Genomic DNA, 19,935 nt, shown 5'->3' with positions numbered 1-19,935 from the left:
GAGTACTTTGTACCACTACACATCATCAGTAATACATATTTATATATTCACAACCATTTGAAAAATAGAAAACAAGAAGGAAATATTACAAAATAAAGGAGACAACGATTGGCAATTAACATCAAATAATTAATGCGTGCTGGCACAATAATATTTTTTTCCTTTTTGTTTTATTGTTCCTATCATGCACCATTTCTGGAAGTACAGGAACCGGCATGGCGGCGCAGGTGCCCTCCTCTGCACAGAACAGATCATGCATGTCTGTCGACTTTGTGTCTGTGCTTTTTGTTGTGCTTTTACATTTATACTCCATTAACATCTCTGTGTCTCATGCCAGCCTGGTTACACCCAAACCTCCTCCTCTAAAATATCATTGTCAACAGCAATAAATAAAGATTTATTTTCGTGGCAATTTACTGCTTTGTGACGCTTGTTTACCTGTTATGTAAAGTTCTTAAAAGAATGTGCAGATGTTCCCTTCGAGGAAAAGACCTTGTACACACCAACATTCTTTAGATTCAGTTTCTCACTTCTTCCATTTTTGCAGCAGCTTAACAAGCTCATTTATAGATTCGTACATATTGTTTCATCATCATATCCTGTGTGTACGCAGTCTTAATATAACTCTTAATTAAAGCTACATTTCCTGAATGGGCACCTTCTCTCTCTCACGCACGCACGCCAGCAAGCACTCACACACACACACACACACACACACAGACATCATTTCCCAACTGCCCATTCACCAAGAGTAAAATTCAGGTCTACAAAAGAGCAGCAAACTTCACTTCACATAGTCTGACGTGTGTCTGTTACATCTGAGCTATTTACACTGTGCAACACCAACACCAACATCAATCTCTGTCTGTTCCATAATATTCAAATCTGCACTGAGACGCTGTACAAACAAGTCTCAGCTCTGATCAGCTCGACTACACCCGCGAGATCCGGCCTGTTACAATATAGACGGCGTTAACAACATATCAGACAAACGCTTGTGCTGATATAATCTGAAAAATAATCCACATTGTAAACATTATAAGAGTTTCTCATAAATGACTCATCTACATAGATTTTAATTAGAGATTTAAATGCATAGAGTTCAGTTCTTACACCTTGTTCAAAAAAGGGGGTCTTTAAAATTATTAATTTATCGTCAAGTGCTCCGGGCTGGAGAGGCACTCGTCAGGAGCGATGTAACAAAGAAGCAGGAAGAGAACAACAAAACATACAACCTGTCGTTTTAACTCGTTGACCCTGATCATCAGTTCCTCATTTGGATGCTGTTTTTAAAATCACAACAAGCATATAAACCTCGAACAGGCAAATAAATCTTTTCTTTTTTTCATGGGGCATTCACTGAAAATAGAAGTGACATGCTGGACTGTCAATGGCCATTTCACTACATTTATTTCCACATGACACTGATGTAAATTTATAAACAATCACTGAAGGACAAGCTCAGTATAAACATGTTGAAATAGGTGCGGCGACGACCTTGTGCTTCTAAAATCTCCATGCTTCTCTCTCCACTGATTAGAGCAACAGACTGAACTGTAGGTTCTTTAAGTGCAGGTACCAGACCCTGGTGTGGTGTGGATCTACAGCCCTTTAGCAGAGGTCGGACTTCTCCTTACCAGGGAATAGGGTTACAGCACCTGTGGCGGAATCATTAGGGAATGATGGGTAGTGGGATCATTAACGGTTTGTGCTCTCCCTGGGGCGCCGGTGCTGCTGCTTTCTAACCCACAGGAGGTTGCTTTAGCAAAATAAGGTCTCAGGGAACTTCTTGTTTTTATCATCTGCTTAGGTGCTGATTTTGATAAGGTAGAGTTCTTCACCCTCACACACCCAGTTCAGGGCCGTCTGGTTGTGGAATGTTTATAGTAACACAAAGAAGATGGAATAACCATCAGAAGACACACGTTTTATAACCCCTAGAGTCAAATAATCTCTTCAAAATCCAGCCAGAATGTGAATAAATCCCTCCTCTGTGTGACACGCTTTGTTAGTGATGGCTTTGTGATTACATCTGCAGGTAACAGGCAACACATGAGGTCGACATTAGAACATATTACAAACGCAGATCATACACACACACACACACACACACACACACACACACACACGCACACACGCACACTCTGATGAATCACAGTGCCTGCAGTTGTGTTTTCATCAGATTCGTCTCTCTATACAGTCGCTGTATTGATGACGCACAAACCATATGTACGAGGGTCAACGGGACAGAAGGCATTGAGGGTGTCAGGCAGTGTGCTCTGTTACAGGGTCGAGGGACAGAAAGACAGACGAGGACTATTTCTCAAGTGGCACACGTCCATTGAATAATCCCTTTATAACTACTATACATTACGTCCTTCATATATTATTCTTTACTTATAATGATACTCAAATATAAATATAACTCGGAAGAAGGCTGTAAATAAAAATAAATAGTGCTTTGTTCCCCTCCATAATATCTGGAATGTTTGAGGCAGTGCAGCCATTGTTGTGGTTGTTAATGGGTCAGTTGGTCCCAGTGTGCTTAGGGCTGGTCTCGGGATGTTTCAGCGTTTATCTCTTGGCACTTGCCTGAGCGGGCGCAGGCCGGGGAGGGAGGAGAGGAACCGGAAGGATGTGGGCATGTGTGGGCGGGTGGTCAAGCCACTGGTTATGGAACAGCATGACTCACCTATATAGATAGAAAGTATATATATGCTCTAGGATTAAAGTGTATGTGCTGTTCTTCATAAGGACGGTTGATATCTGTGACAATGAAGACACTGGGGCTTTTTTTTTGTATGAAGAAAATGAAAGTGATGCTTTGCGCAGCACTACGTGTTTCCCACTGAAATGAATGTATTTACAGCACTGGGTGTGTGGTGACTGTCTTATCTGTGCTTCTACAACACTGGATCATCAGGGCAGTGGCTAGCAGTGGCTCGGGAGAGAGCTCCAGGGCAGTATATGGCGACATCTGATTCAGGTTTCAAACAGTCTTTTTTTTTAATTCTTTTTTTTGAGTCTTAGCTGCGGCCTTCCTCAGGAGAGCGCTGGTCGGACTTGAGCTTGACAAACTCCTTGGCCACGTCGTCGTTGTTGCGCTGGGACAGGATGCGCAGCACGGTGAGGCCCGTTTCGTCCATGTGGATGCGTTTACCCAGCGGCAGCCAGCAGGCCACGCTGCCCTTGGAGGCCATGTCCTTCAGTTGCAAGACGGCCATTCCCACGGTGCGGTCTTCTCGGGCGAAGCAGTAGTCCTTCACACACACCTGCAGCTCGTAGCACTCCGGACCCACCTCGCTGCTCAGGGTGCTGCGGCGGAGGAGAGAGACAAGTCAAATACCAGCACATCTCTAAATCGTTGTTGTAAAACAAGAGCCTCCCTCTGCCATCAGTCCCCTTATGAAACCGCATTTTATTTCACTAGATCCTGATTTCTAGTTGCATCGGCACCAAATTGCGCAAACTCATACATATTAATCCCATAAATGTGCCTGATTTTTTCATCAAGATGAATGAATATTCTGTTAATCTCAAAGAAAATGTTGAAAAACCGCGCAAAGATAACGAAAAGAGAAATAAATAAAATATAAACCTGGTAAAGACCCCTGATCCGGACCCTCACCAAAATGAATGGATGCTTCTTTTGGTCATGCATACGGAAGCGTATTGCATTCACTTGAAAAAAAAGAAAAGCTCCAGGTAAAAAAAATTAAATGAAAAAAAGCTCTGTTTTTCGAAGTAATTATTTTTTTCTGTTTTTCGAATTTTTTTCCCCCCTGTTTTTCCAAGATAAATATCCTGTTTTTCGCTCACATTTTTTTCCCATTTTTACCCTTTCCGTTAGAACCCCTTTCAAAACAAGAGTCCCAACCACCAACCTGTTTATAACAGGAACTACACATCAATCTTCAATCAAGTTTCAAATAAACCTGAAAACATCAGTTGAAAGTCTCGACCATCTTTCGGGAGATATGCTACAGATAGTTAGAGGATAGTTTTCATTTTTGTCCCGTTAGTGGCTTTATTATGGAAGATTGATGTGTCATTCCTGTTATAAGCAGGTTGGTGGTTGGGACTCTTGTTGTTTTTTTACCCAGAGCTTCTTTTTTTTTTCAAGTGAATGCAATACGTTCCGTACATGCACCACCCTTCCACACAATTTCTGGGAAATCGGTTGAGTAGGTTTTGCCTCATCCCATCAACAACAAACAATCGCGGACGAAAAAACATAACTTCCTCTGCGGAGACAATTATTATCATCGTTATTGTCATCAACTACTCACAATGCGAAGGTTTCGTTGTATTTGGGAGCCCAGCTGTTGTTCTTCGACTTTGTGGCGTACTTCCTCTTCTTGTCGCTGAGGTGGGGGCCGATGATGTAGACCTCCACGAAGGGCCGGAAAATTCCCTGCGTCTGCCACCTCAGGTCATTGGCAGCCACGACTGAGGCAGGGACAGAGGGAAAGGATGGGAAAGTGTGCGTGAGCGAGTGAGACATTTGTGAGGAGAAAATGTGTGAAAATGTGATGAGAGAGGGAAGATTCAGAAGAACACAATACTGGCTCTCTCTCAGGCCTCACATTCACAGACAATAAAAGTAGCCCTGGAATTTGATACATGCAAAGTTCGATATTTCTTTGAATGCTGGCATCTATTCCTTTTTACTATCATAGTAATAATACATACATTAAAATAACTTCCCAATGCACTAATTTATACCTTTGACACTGAAAAACTAACAAATATTATTTAAAATTTCCTCTTAGACCATGTTTCCATTTGACCCCTTCCTGTTCACCTGCTCCACTGAAGACTTAAGTGTAAAAAATGCAATGGTGTGACTATATAATAACCTTATGTGAAATAAATTTAGACAAGCCTCTGTTAGAGGCGGGTGGAAATGACTGATTACAGGATTATTTTAATCTTAAATGTGCAAAGTTTAAAACTAAACTAAAAAAGATCTAGTTTGATGATGTCATGAAGCAGCGTGGGATCATGGGTGTTGTCGACCGCACCACCGCTGCTGATGAAAATGACACGACTCAGACGCAAATCATGTTCACGAATAAGGTTGTGTATTCAAGTTCTGTCAAAGTTAAAGCTGATTTGATGCAAATAAAAGGCGACACAAATGAAAGTCCTGCTACATTGAATAAAATTGTGTATTTCTCCGGGTTTGAACATTGTTGGACACATTTTGGGTGAAGTAAATGCACCAGTCAATTAAATAAATAATGTAGGTCTAGTCGTCTAGTGGTAATTTAATGAGGAAGTGTAATATATTATATCTTTAACTGTTCTCAGGTGGGTGAATAAACTCATGGAATGTGCACTTTCTTTATTGAATTTTTTTTTATATATTATTAAAGAACTTTGGCTCATCAAAGCAGTGACATTTAGAATAAAAACTACCTGCTGGTTTAATGATGCAATTTATATAAAAAAACAAAACCTGTCTAAGATTTTGGTTGTTTATCTTTTTGCAGTGTTGACGTTAACTTAACTTTTTTTTTCTCAAATCCACCATTTCTGTCAATAGTTGTATCAAAATATTATATAATGTTTGACAAAACAATCTCAAATTAACGTCCACTTATAAGCTTTTTCTGGAGCTTACAACTGTATCACACAGTTACATAGGAGGCTAGCGTTTGCCCAGTTGTCATGGAGATTGACGTGTAGAGATGCAAACTGTATTTTGTAAGTTATCGTTTACATCTCCAGCTGAACAAACACTGTCCACTGATGTCAACCGTATGATGCATTTGAGAAGTTCTGGAAAAAGATGGTGGAACTCGGCGCAGGACTGTCTTTGTCAAATATTAATCAAAGTGTCAATAATAAACGTTCAAGCTGATCCGTTTCTATTCCAAGTAAACATTCTCCTTTACCTTTCACTGTGACCTTGTGCTCTCCAGTGTTGGGGTGAGTGAAGATCTCCACGTGGATGGACACCTCTCCCACAGCATCGTCCACCCCAGAGCCTGATAGTGCCGACAGGACACAGTTCATTAACACACTCACATTTGCACACATGAACTACTTGAGCTCCTGCCACAGACCAAACAGCAACACAAGCCACTGTGCCCTCACAGAAAACAAGGTAACAGACCAATTCCATTTCAATTCCTCACATTGGAATAGAATCAGTTATAACCATGTGGATAGTACACAAAATATTTACTGGACAAATGTTTCTTTTTTTTGAAATAATCACTGTGGAACAGGATCATTTTAAACAAGGCACAGTGATCTGTTTGTGTGAGTGTTGTGGTCTGGAAGTGGTCAATCAGACAAAGCTGCTATGAGTGGGCACAAGTGTTTTAAATTTAGTGTGCAGTTTGCATCGTGAGGCGCCCAGAAACAGATTTAGTGGTTCAGAGACAATGTGGATCCAGTGAGGACAGTAATGTGAGCCCACTCATAGATGCATAGTGTCTGTGTGGATGTAGAGAAGAAGAAGAGGCAGAAGAACAGAGCGATGGAGAGGAAGAAGAGAAAGAGAGATAGAAAAGAGAAAAGGAGGAAGAATAGGAAAAATAATAAAACAAAGAGGGAGAAGAGGAGCAACAAGAAAACGAGGGAGAAGAAGAAGAAGAAGATGAGGAAGAAGATGAAGACAGTAAGAAGTGGTTAGTTCCCCTGACGTAGATCAGGTCGGGACATGCTCAGATGGACACACCCATTCCTTGGTACAGACGTTAATATGGTCAGAGAAAGGGGCAGGAAATGGGGAAGGAGCTAACAGGAGAGAGGAGTCGTTCAGCCTCTCAGATCTGACGGTGAGTGATGGTTCTAATAACATCCAGCTCACCTAATACAGCTGCACTGTGCGACAGGGCACGAGTCGTGAAGACTCAAATTTGAATCATTACACTGCAGATTATATGGCTGGGAATGCATATAGATCTAGTCTGAGATCCATCTTTGAATTGTTACCCTGAAAGAATACAATATATATTTCAATTATTCCACGTCTGCACCCTCCATCCAAAATAGCTCAGCCCTGGACTCAGGGTCCTGTGGCATTGACTTCTAGCTGCTGTCACTGTTTCAGGGAGAAGAGGACCAGGAGCTCCAGCTCCTTTGTCTGGGAGGGACATGGTGGTCAGATCTTTCCTCAGTGTGTTGGTGTGGTTATGTCATGGTTAACTTCCACACACAACTCCAGAAGGATACGGTGACAGATGGACATTAATTCTAAATGTTTTAATTAGCGACTTCATTCTGTCAACGGTATCTTTGTGGCGACGACCAACAGCCTATGTGTGTGTGTGTGTGTGTGTGTGTGTTTTCAACCAGCCGCCCACTAAACAAGGTGTCTGTGGGAGTTAGACGGCAGAATGTTCCTGGCATGCAGCTCTCTGCAGCTCCCTGGAGAGCATTATGGGATTGTTGGTTTCGCTGCCAGCGGGACCAAAGAGAGCAGCACTCATCCATCTGGCCTTGTCTACACTGTGGAGGACGTCCATGAAAGAGGAAAAAAGAAAACTTTGCTGGCCGGGGAGGAATGGAGATGTTGCCAGGGAGGCGAAGGCTTTGCTTCTTAAACAATCACAGGTGCTTGCTTTAAACCACACTGCAAATCTTAATCAGAATAAATATGATGAGCATGTGGCTTTTAAAGGATTAGAAGGCAATCTGATAGATTTGTTGGAATTTACGCCTAAAACACAAGAGTCGATAGAAATGGAAGCAAAGAAACTCTAATGTTAATGTTTCTTTCCTAAACTGGAGACATCTCTTTGAGAGTGTTTGTTCTTGACTGATAAATAAACAGCTGCTCATGCTTACGTAAGGCTTTTAATTTTAAATTTAATGTAAAAATTAAATTCAAAACATTTTGACGAAAAGACTGGGATATTTCAAGAGTAAATTCCTAATTTTACAAGAATAAAGTTGTGATACAAAAAAAAATCTGAATTCTATGACTATGACGATGTAATATTATGAGAAAAAGTTAAAATTTTATGAGGATAAAGTCATAACTTTACAAGAAAAATATGTTTTTTTAACGTAACTTGTAATTATGTAATGGTTAATTGTTTTTTAATTAGCTGAATGGATACAGTTATGCATTGTCTTGCATGTGTGTGCGAAAAAGTCAATTGTTTTGATACAAATATGAAGTGACAGAACTCAAACCACATGACCTGAGGGACTGCTTCTGATTGGCTCAGCCGATGGAGGGAAGGGGTGGGGGTCGAACACCCTTTTCTCATCACTGCTGCAGGGTGGGCAGCGCAGCACGTGGGAGCTCTGTGTGTGCGTGTGTTTGTGTTTGTGCTTCTCTGTGTGTGTTTGTGTGTGATGATACAGCAGGCAGGGACAGGGAGCCCTCCCAGACAAACTGAGCCAACAGTCATCATCATCCTCATAATCTCCTCTTCATCAATGCCTTTCACTTCAAACACAGTGGGAGGGGCAGTAACGTGGGGAGGGGGTGGGGGTTTCATCCCTGTCCTCCACACTGGAGACAGATAATTCACTGAACCTCTGCTTCAGCAAGCTTGAGGACAGTCCCTCTCTGTCACATGGCTTTTCCCGGTGACACGCTCTCAACATACGCACACACACGCACGCTTGGCCCTCGGGCCACTGACGGTGACATCATGCTGGATCAGGATTCCTCCACTTTAATGCATTTCTGTTCTTTTCCTCTGATGTCCGCACATCATGCTTCAATGTCTGCTCATACATACAGTCTGTGGCGTATGTATTCAGTGCAGCTCCATACATACAGACATCAGTGTGGATATTACATGCATGAATGCATAAAGTCTACATTCATATTGTTGTGTGTTTACAGAGATAGAGCGAGGAAGAGAGGAATTAGTATGTTGCATCTGTGCAATGCATTTGTCTGCTGTGATGAGTTCGAGCAGGCAGGGGGGGCGTTTCAGGATGCACATGGGGAGGGAGGTGGAGGGTGGAGGGAGTTGGGATTTGGTCTGGAGACTTTTCTGGTTGTCCTGCATGTCTCAGGCCCTGAGCCCGAGTGTCACATACCCTTGTCTGGGTAAACATCCTCACTAGTGGTGAACCTCACCCCCTTCCCGCCGAACACTGGCCCACAGATGGGGCAGAGGGAGGAGTGAACAGAGAAAGCAGAGACACGTAGAAGATGAGGTTTACAGACGAGAAAACAGACCAACACGAATAAGTCTTTTGTCTAATGCGTTATTGTCATTTAGTTGAAATTACTCAATCAAAATAGGATGACTAATGTATTTGAATTTACTCATTAAGGTAATTCAAATTGATTTTGTTATACATAAAATTATCTCAATAAAATAAAATTTTACTGAATTCAATTGATAAATTGAATCCACTCAAAAGTCTTTTGAATAATGAGTTACTTCTATTGAACTTACTATTGTTCTTCTGATCTGCAGTGTGACAGTCCTGCAACATGTGACCTCCCTCAGATCTACTGCAGTAAAATGTACTTTAGGATGTTGCCTGATTTAGATTTTTTAAATAATTATCGACTCAAATGCCATTTCTACAGCAGCGCCCAGGGACACCGTGTCATTGTCAGTGCTTCCACAAAGATGACGGCTGTTATGCAGCCATCTGACGGTGCGACGGAGGCTGAGCAGCGGAATGAAAGAGCGAGAGAAAAGAAGGTGGGTGGGTGTTTATTTCTTCATTGTAAATAGCTGTCAGATCATGTAAAGAATAATCTGTGTGCATCCAGAGGCTGGCTACCGGGAGACTCAGCTTCTTAAAGCAGGGAGAAAATATAGCCTCAACTCGACTGGGAAACCCTAACATCAACAAAGAAGCAGGAGATACTGAGAGGGGGTTTCCTTTGAGAGAGAGCTTATCCAAAGAAGATATATTAAAAGGATCTGAATTACAGAGAATGACATAACATCAAAAATTAAGTTTACATAGAGCAAATAAAGATACCGGAAAATAAAGACAATCAAATGTATTTAAAAGACACAGAAAATAAGTGTCATGAAGATTAAAGAGCGTTAGTTTACCTTGTGCGTTCTGTGAAGAGACAAAGGTCCTAATCAGTTTGTCTGTGGCCTGAGTGTAGAGGGACAGGGCGTAGTGCAGAGACAGGAGGTCAGGACTCTTCTCCAGGAAAGTCTTCTTCAGACCCACGCCACCGGCATGGAAGTATTGCTAATGTTCACCGAGACAAAATAGAAAACAATTAAAACAGTCAAAACACTTTGCTCCCGAACAAGCAAAAGCACTTCTTATTTCAAGAACACAGAGAGATATCTAGTATATTGTGATGTTCAGCTATGTCTTTCAATAATTCACTCACTCACATCTCGAGGAGTTATGATTAGTCGATTTATTTGATTAATGGATCTACAGAAAATAGATGAGCGTATTTTGATAGCTATTGAAATATTTAGATTCTAGTTATATAAGCATATTATCTCTGATATGTTCCACATTTTAACTGCATGTACATGAGTCAACATATGAATTGTTGTCTTTTTGCAAAGATTTTTCTAATTTAAAAGGCTTTTCCCACTACATGGGTTACTATTTATAGAAATAATGAAGCTGGAAGGGGACAAAAAGAAAGTTTATAGTCTGAAAGGTTGGACCGAACAAAAGCTATTTTACAAAAAAAGAAACTTTACCCTTGTAGGCAACACTATGGAGCAAACCAAAGCATATACTGTGATCTCAGTCAGACAACTCAATTCACTCAATCCTGGTGGAGAGGATTGGAGGATAGAGGTTGTGTAGAGTGAGCCATGTCACATGATTTGAGCTGAACAGCCTAAGTTGGCTGCCTTTACTAGCTTGAAAGAGCCATTCCATTTATTGTTCTTCCGTTTCATACATGTGACAAAACCTGTGCCCGTGTAAGAGTGAGTTTGTACCTTAATGGTGTCGAGGGCCAGCTCTATCACCGCACACTGCTTGGGTGAGAGCGCCTTGGCCTCCTCACGAACCATGTGCTCCTGAAGGCAACAACAACAAAGAGAAGCACAGAACAAAGTGAGGAGCCTGTCCATTCAGACCCTGCCCCATATTTTCTCTGTGATTGGAGTCCAGAGCCCGGTGGTGTAAAAACATATCGTACCTTCAGCTTGGACAGCTGTCCCAGCTCCTTGGCAGCGTTAAAGATGAGCTGAGTGCCCTGGAAGAGACGGAGAGAGAGAGAAAGGTAGAGAGGCAGAGAGAAAAGAGTGGTGTTGTTATTATTATTATGACAAAAAGGGGCAGCGGGAAACGGCTTAGTGTCACACAGAGGACGACATGACATTCATAGACAGTCACTCCGAGCCACTTTACAGATGTCACAGTACTTTCTCCTTCAAGTGCTGTTACCACACTTATGTATTCTTTCCAAAACATTTCACTCTGCCACACACACGCACACGCACGCGCGCGCACACACACACACACACACACACACACACACACACACACACACACACACACACACACACACACACACACACACACACACACACACACACACACACACACACACACACACACACACACACACACACACACACACACACACACACACACACACACACACACACACACACACACACACACACACACACACACACACATTTCAGTACAAAGAGGAAGGAATGTGCTTCAGCTCATGTCAGGGGCAAGGAAGTTTGTACGTTTGTACTGCAATCATAAACAAAACATGCACACACACACACACACAAACAGGTTTTTTCTGGGAGTGCAACACTGTTTTTTTCAAATCCTATCTTTAGTTACAGCTTTGCGTATGAAGTTAGGTTTTACCATATACTGTGTGCAGCTACCGCCTAATGAAGTTTAAAGAATTATACAAACAAGCAGAAAATGAAACAAAATACATAAATATGTGCGTAGAAGTTTCCCTTATTGGTCAAACCTACAGAAAAACAAGAATGTACCTTTGAAACTGTGTTGGTGTCATTTAAACTGTTTAAACTATAGACACTATTGAGTGACGTTAGAAAAAAATCTATATTTCCACTGCCTTGTTTGACTGAGAAGCTGAGGGAGAAAGACATGGACACGGAGGAGAGAGACGAGACATAATGATCTGAGGGGGTTTAGTCCTTACATCACTGTGAGAAGCATTCTTCAGCCTCCCCTGGAAAGAGAGCATGTGGTTAATACATCAAGCAGTGGCCAGTCCCTGCAGTCTGACTTCACTCTCACTGACTAGTACGTAATGAAAAACTGCTCATAATTTGAGGACTTTGACATCATCATCATCATCATCATCATCATCATCATCATCATCATCATCATCATCATCATCATCATCATCATCATCATCATCATCATCATCATCATCATCATCATCATCATCATCATCATCATCATCATCATCATCATCATTATACTCATTCTCATCCTAACCATCATCATCATCACTGCAAGGGATGTCAGCTTCTGAACTAATTTTGTGCTTTAAAAACAAAACAACAAAAAACATAATTTGACAAATACATAAATTCATGTTTGGCATAAAACAACAGTGAGATGGTGACATGTGTAATGGATGTAACAAAAATATGTGATATTAAAGAGAAATTTGCTTTTATTTTGCACAGGGTTGAATTTTGATGATTGATAGCACTGTCATGTCTGTACGTTTCGGTTTAGAATAAAGACAGGAGACAAGGAGTTGCAGTCAGCCTGGCTCCCTCTAACTAAGGCCACATCCTCACTACTACGTTGTTTTGCTTGAAAATGCATGAATTCTACTAGAGATACGTCTGGCGTCCATGGTACTCCAAACTTTTGGAGCCGCTAAAAGTTTGGAAACGCAGATCATCCCGTTTTAGTAACATGGATAATCAATTACAAGCGCTGCTGATCCGGTTACCTTTGCAAACAGCTGTTGTGCAGTTAAAATCAGTGTTTTACAATGATACAACTACTTTTATTTGTTGCTCAACCATCTGTGACACTTCCTGTGTCCAATGGGACCTGAGTGGGACGCGTAGCCATTAAAATATGCAGACATGAAAGTGGAATCAATCTTCTTATCTAACTCTCAGCAAAAGATCAAATAAGTGTATTAACCAAAATGTATATTCAAAACTATTCCTCTAAAAAAGTGGAAAAGATAATAAAAAAATCAATAAAAAAATCATTGAACTCTTTACATTAAAGCGCTATGCGACGACTTTGCATATTGGGTGGATATACAGTCAGATTTAAACTTCTTTTCACAAATTACCCAACTCTGAATGGTGTTAATTAAGTTAACTACCTTACTACATTACAGAGAATGAACTCAATTACAAAATTTTTTTTTTTTCAAACAAACTATGTTCACGCTAAAAAGTCATCTCATAGAGTTTTAAATAGTTAAAGGGGAATTATGTTATTTTTCCAATGTGTGGTCTGTATGATAAATTTGGGTGTGCCATGACATAGCACCATTGGCTATGTTGTATTGTTCTATATTGTATTATATGCCAACTTCAACAGTCCACGAAAGTGTTTATTTCACTGATAAAAAGGTTTATACTGTGTCTTTACTCTGTGAACTATCCCTTTAGGACCCAGACTAACTAATTGATCCTTTTATTTTGGAAAAAACTTTTAGGTTATATTTAATGTTGCAGTTGCCCCATAAGTGGCCATACCATAATCTATTGGACTGTTCATTTACACACCCGCATTTATAAACATAGGGCCCATGTTGAAAAATACTGGAATTCCCCTTTAACATCACTTTTCAAAGGATCCTTCTCTTAAGCTGCTTCCAGACACTCCGCAGTCTCTGCAGACTTTCTCCACTTGGCCTCCTAGCATAAAGTTCGCAGAAATCCAGGAGAAGTCCACGTGTGATCCCCCACTGGATTCAACGTGACAGATGCAAAAATGAGAAAAACAAAAAGAAAACAAATATCTTCCGTTGAAAAAGCCGTGACACGCACCTAGAAGAAACCTACAAAGAAGTCAATAAAGTTGGTGGTGATAAGAGCTGACGATGGTGTCGGGGTGCAGTGGAGTTGACACATCACTTCCTGCCTCACCCGGCTGCTCCAACTCTCGCCCGAATAACGTGGAGGATTTAATGCAGATGTGAGCGCGTCTGCGCAGACAAATTTCAGCAGTGTTGTTCATGTGTGAAAGACAAAATCTGGGTAAACTCCGTAGCCAATTCTCCAGATTTTACCCGGAGGTCTTGTGTGAAAACAGCTACATTTTGGCCAAACATCAAAGCTAACTAATGACCACCTGTAAGAAACAGTAGTCCGTGGATCAGGACTGTTACCATTCAGTTTAGCAGGATTTCATTCATCATAGTGACAACAGAACATGAAACCAAACCAGGACAGGTCTGCAGAGACATACAGTACAATACAGTGTTGTACAGTATACTGAGAGAGGACTGCACTGTTGAAATAGATCAGACGCAAGCAGCAAACCCACAGTTGGAGGGTGGGGGAGTCGGGACACAGTTCAAACAGGAGGGGGAGGGTGGGGACAGTGGGGGTGGGGGGAGGTTGAGAAGGAGGGAAAAGTGGGGTAGGGTCTGGAGGTGGGGGCAGGACACCGGATACCGAGCTACCAAGAGATCAGTCACCTCGACTGAGTCCCGGTCAGTGAGACACAATGCATGAGAAGAAACAAGGCAACACCAGGCGCAAGAGAGGAGTACCACTTCCTGTTTGAGGAGAGTGTTCAGGAAGGAGAGACGGCAGAAGAGGAGGGAGGGAGGCATTGATTGGTGGAGACTGTCAAGGGGGTGGGGCCTATCAGAACCAGTCAGGAATGCACCATGCTCCTGTCTTCTCCAAAGAGAGACAGAGGTTGGAGAAAAGAGGAGATAAGAGAAGGAGGAAGAGGAAGAAGAAGTGGGAGGAGTAGAAGAACAGAAGGAGGAAGAAGAGGAAGAGAAAGAAAAAGAGGAGGAGAAATAAGAAGAAGAAGAAGAAGAAGAAGACACGGATGTGACAGGTCAGAGAGGTGAGGCCCTGAGAAGGGACAGGGTGAGATGTGGGGCAAAAAACAGGGGAAGATCGCAGCCACATATAGCAGAGGACCAACCACCGTGGACGGACAGACAGACACACACGCAGGAGTGCTGTACTTACAATCATCTGTGGAGGGAGAGCGGTGGGAGCAGGATGTAATAGTAATCACACGACAACAACCAGAGAGAAGGGTCAGTCAAGCTGCAAAGAGCCCCACATCAATCAATAACACATGTTTGGGCCTCAGGGCTGGACGCTCCAGGACTCCTGTCTGAAGCCTGGACTAAGGACAGCTACACAACTGAGAGCGTCCTGCAAGTAACTAACCTTTTTCACTGAGAATATAGAAAAATACGTGTTTTAGCTTTTAACAGCAAATTCTCAAGATAATAATGTGGCTTTTATCTACACTGCCTGTCTTTATGTGTTTTTACTTTCCTGTGTCTGCTGAATTGGATAAAGGCTACCTGCAGACGTGTGGCTACTGAGGCGGAACCAGCCGCTAAAATACATAACTGGCTTGTGCTGCTCATGTTAACCAGGGATTGATAATCACGTGATATGAGGCTCTTTTGTTAATAACCAAACACAAATAAGAACACATATATCTAAAACAAAGAAAACGAGTGGCTGCTTTCCAAAATGCATGATTCTCTTTTGGGAAGAGGGCCAGATCATTCGGGCAAACATTTTCTGCCAGTCTGATGGGAGTTACTTGAGAATCAGGAATCTCTCCAAACAATCGTTGGCTGACATACTGGAAAGCAGCCATGAGCTGGTGTTATAATGATATGGTGCACTCCTTTTTTCTTTTTCTGTAAAGGCTTTCTTCTTGATTGCCGGATGAATGAAGGTACCCGGGGCGATGCTGAAGATAATGTGTGCAAGGCGGTCGAGGAGTGGGTAGGATGCCATGTAGATGTGAGGAAGAAGCAGTTTGATCTTCCTCTGGCTTTTTGTTTTTAGAGGAGAGCCGCGTTGAGCCGCGACACACACAAAATGTCTGCCTCTGTATGATTCCCTATGTTCATTCTCCACCTCCTCCTCTGTTTTTGTGTTTGTTTTTTTGATGCTGCCTTGGGGGCATGTTTTCTGCTGCTGTCATCAATAGAATATTTAAAAAAAATCTTAAATCTTGCTATCCCATGTAGTTTTTACACGAGTACATGAATAAACATCGTCTTCGTGGTATAGGCACTATGTGTATGTATATATTTGTATGCATGTATACTATACAGGTCAGCAGTGTCAGTATAAAGCATGTTGCTTGGCATTTATATTGTATGTATTTCTATGGTTGTAGGTGTGCGCTTGTAGGCCTGTGTGCTCTCACCGTTTGGTCTGTGAGCGGCGGCAGGACGATGGTCTTCTCCATGGTGTTCATCACCAGCTTCCACAGCTCCTTCAACACACGCTTCAGCACAGTCTTCTCACAGATCTTAGCAAACAAAGTCAGGCTGGTGCGGGCGGGGGAGAGAACCAAAATGAGTGTTTGCTAGAAATCGCCTCATGACCAAAAAAGACTTAAGGGAAATGTATTACTTTTACTTCATCCAGAGGCAAATAATTCATAGATTTCTAAGTCCTATGTCCCTGTGAACAGTTTGGGTGTTGAATAATAATATTAACCTGACATGATCCATAGACTTTGGAGATAAGTAAGAATTCTTCTCAAAAGAGAGGAAATTAGAGGCAAATCTTAAACCTCTGTTCATGGTTTGCTGGTCTAACTCTTTTTGAGCTTTGATAACGTGACCAAAAACTAGGCATCCCCAATTTGTCTGACCTTGGCTAAATTAGTTAATTCATAAAATGCCTCCAAAATGGAGCAATCCTTATAAACTGGCACTAAAATGGCAGATTGCCTCACTTGCTGTCCAGGAACTCCATGATGGGCTGCAGGACGTTGTCAGCATCCTGCGCCACGCTGCTGGCATTCCCTACGTTTGTAGTTCCCTTCACCTGGGCCAAGATATCTCCCATCTGCTTCACGTTCTCCTCAATATGAGGCTGGAAACTGCAGAGAGGAAGTAGAATAATATCATAAATTGGTCTTTACAATCCATGGATGTGAGTGTGTGTGAGTGAGTTTCTTTACCTGACAGAAAAGACCCTGCTGAGATCATCCATAACATTGTTGAGCTTAATCTGCAGGTCCTTGAGGATATCGCTGGCCTCCACACACAGCTGACACACGCACAGAGAAATACACACACACACACAGAATTGTGGATGGGAGGTAATATGTCACTAACGGAAGGATTTGGATTAAAGCTAGGGTTGGTAATCCTGGAAGCTAGCAAGAGCAAGATACACTATGAAAGAAAGCAACAGATTCACCCCACCCCTTCCAATCTGCTCTCTCTGCAAAGCTAAGCCCCCAAAACACATGATCGCTGCCTGACAACTGCTAGAATAAGACTTTTCAGGGAGTTGCTCGCTAACTTCAGCAGTGTATGTCCCCCCACCAGAAGACACTAGTACACCTGGCCTAGGGGAAACCTGAGGATATCACGTGCAGTGAGAGAATAGGCAGGGAGTGCACAAGCAGGCAGGTCGGTGAGTTCCAGCAAATGATTGTTCATGCTTCATAAACAAATGACTACTATACCTTTAAGATGTCTGAACTAAGATACTAGGACCAACACACTCTAACACACTAACCCCCATGGCTATCCTTATTAGGACATTGCATTGATTTCCACACTTTGTGAACAGCCTAATGGAAAACTATCCTTGAACGTAACCATGACCAATTCATACCTAACTCTAACCTTAACCTAACCACAGTTCACATCTTTCCACTGACATTCACCAGAACCTCAGAAATGATGATTTACCTCAGTAGGACCAGGCTTTGGTCCCCATGAGGTTTACTGGCTCTGACAATTAAAAAAAAAACAATTTAAATGGAGATTCTCACGTCTTTTCCACCCATCGCTTCAAACATTTTCTCCAGTTGAACTCTCAGCTGTTGGATGTTGTTGATCAGGATGCAGGGCTGAGGACAAAATGACACATGTTTGTCTTTAAGACTTCTGTTGAAAAAGGATTCCGATGATGTATACATAGTAAAACATAAATATACTGTAATAATAACATCATTTTTTACGTTCTACATGTTATAACTTGATTTTCAAGCAAGTAAAAAAAGAGCTAAACTGAAATCTGAAATCTAAGGTTTGATATGACTCCAGGTGGGCTCATCAAGTCTTTGGCCACTCACCACTTTCTCCATGGTGACATAGTTGGCAAAACACTTGGAGATTATGTCAGCATAGGACAGTAGAACATTGCTGATTGTCTGGAGATGGAAAATAAGAAAAAGCAATTAGTTATCAAGGGATAGTGGCTTAAAAATAATGCTGTTACCTTTATAAAAAAAAAATGTGTATTGATTCAATAAGGGATGTTCTGAATCACCTTGGCGAATCTCTTCATGTAGTGTCCAACAATCTGTGGATCTGGACACTCCAGCTTCCTGATGATCTCAAAGCTCTGGTTGAGTTGAGAAAACACATCCACCACGGAGCAGGAGAACAGAGCGTGTTCTGATGTGACCTGGAACTGTAGGGCAGAGAAGATGTGTGAGAAGATTAAAAACCGGGAAAAAGATAGAGGCGAGGCACATTAGATCCTGGCCACCTACGATCATAGAAATGGACCATTAGACTGAATATCTTTCACAGCGTGCACAGATCCTCAACCACCCTGCAGTCATCGCGCCATACTGCCTGTTAGACAGCCATCCGGGGATAGGTGGGAGATCCTGACTGTCTACTTGTAATTGGCTGTTGGTTTGTGCCTGGTCCCTAATTGGCTGGAGGTGAGTGTGAAGGTGCTCCTCCAGGGAGTCTGGGTAATGAGGTGAGGACAGCTTTCTTGCAGTCAAAATTCTGGAATGAGGCCATTAATTCACAATACCCTGCTGTCACAAGCACGTCTCCACCGCACGTCTTTGAACTTCCAAAGAATCTCTTTACACGATGAAGTGCTTCTGCTGAAACATCCACTCATCCCAAACACACAAATGCTTTCTATTTCGAGACCACACCTGGGCTTCGGTGCGCGTGCCTTTCCTGCTGCTGGCAGCCTTTGAAGCAAGCAGAGCGAGCGGGCGGGAGGCACCGTTAGCTGATAAGTTTGAGCGTGACAGAGGAAGTACAAAGGATGGATTACAGTCATTCTGCCTGAGCAACAACAGCGACTTTGCATTTCAAGAGGGTTGAAGCGCCGATAAGGAGAGGAAGAGCAGCAAAACTTTTACCCCATCTTTTTTGTCTCGTTCCAGAGCACCGTGCAGAAAGTCTCGAGACACTTCTTCATTTTCATCCAGCCACTGGATGACAAATGGCTCAAACCACCTATGGAGTGCATAAAACAAAGCAGGAAGCAAAATGACACAGGGAAAAAACACTTGATGGTAACAAGCTGAGCACGTGGTCTCAAGCAGAGAAAGCAAGTCTGATCCATCCATACATCCATCCATTCATCCACCTATCCATCCATCCATCCACCCATCCATCCATCCATCCATCCATCCACCTATTCATTCATCCATCCATCCATTCATCCATCCATTCATCCACCCATCCATCTATCCACCAATCCACCTATCCACCTATCCACCTATCCATTCATCCATCCATCCATTCATCCACCTATCCATTTATCCATCCATAATCCATAATCCATAATCCATCCATCTACCCATCCATCCATCCATCCATCCATGCATCTAGTCATCCATCCATCCATCCATCCATCCATCCATCCATCTATCTATCCACCCATCTAACCAACCATCCATCCATCCATCCATCCATCCATCCATCCATCCATCCATCCATCCATCCATCCATCCATCCATCCATCCATCCATCCATCCATCCATCCATCCATCGATTCATCCATTCACCCATCCATCTATCCATCCATTCACCCATCTACCTATCCATCCCCTACTACCTGGCAAACTGAC

General features: G+C 42.3%; 1 protein-coding gene across 1 annotated transcript in view; it reads right to left on the bottom strand.

The window, feature by feature from the left end:
* Positions 1-3,026: 3,026 nt before the first annotated feature.
* unc13a (unc-13 homolog A (C. elegans)) overlaps positions 3,027-19,935 on the bottom strand; it is a 47,831-nt gene continuing 30,922 nt past the window's right edge. The window contains exons 30-45 of the mRNA XM_061078257.1: positions 19,222-19,318; positions 18,378-18,521; positions 18,181-18,258; positions 17,878-17,955; positions 17,053-17,141; positions 16,825-16,971; positions 16,288-16,411; positions 15,075-15,080; positions 12,077-12,106; positions 11,075-11,131; positions 10,872-10,952; positions 10,002-10,149; positions 9,019-9,075; positions 5,901-5,993; positions 4,290-4,449; positions 3,027-3,315 (exon numbers count right to left, since the gene is read on the bottom strand). Of these exons, the coding sequence (XP_060934240.1) occupies positions 3,027-3,315; positions 4,290-4,449; positions 5,901-5,993; positions 9,019-9,075; positions 10,002-10,149; positions 10,872-10,952; positions 11,075-11,131; positions 12,077-12,106; positions 15,075-15,080; positions 16,288-16,411; positions 16,825-16,971; positions 17,053-17,141; positions 17,878-17,955; positions 18,181-18,258; positions 18,378-18,521; positions 19,222-19,318 (1,678 nt within the window). The remainder of the gene's footprint in view (positions 3,316-4,289; positions 4,450-5,900; positions 5,994-9,018; positions 9,076-10,001; positions 10,150-10,871; positions 10,953-11,074; positions 11,132-12,076; positions 12,107-15,074; positions 15,081-16,287; positions 16,412-16,824; positions 16,972-17,052; positions 17,142-17,877; positions 17,956-18,180; positions 18,259-18,377; positions 18,522-19,221; positions 19,319-19,935) is intronic.

The sequence above is a fragment of the Limanda limanda genome, chromosome 9 (genome assembly GCF_963576545.1).
Source record: "Limanda limanda chromosome 9, fLimLim1.1, whole genome shotgun sequence".
In the NCBI taxonomy this organism is placed as follows: Eukaryota; Metazoa; Chordata; class Actinopteri; order Pleuronectiformes; family Pleuronectidae; genus Limanda; species Limanda limanda.
The sequence above is the reverse complement of the archived record's forward strand: the minus strand, read 5'-3'. Positions and strand labels throughout refer to the sequence as shown.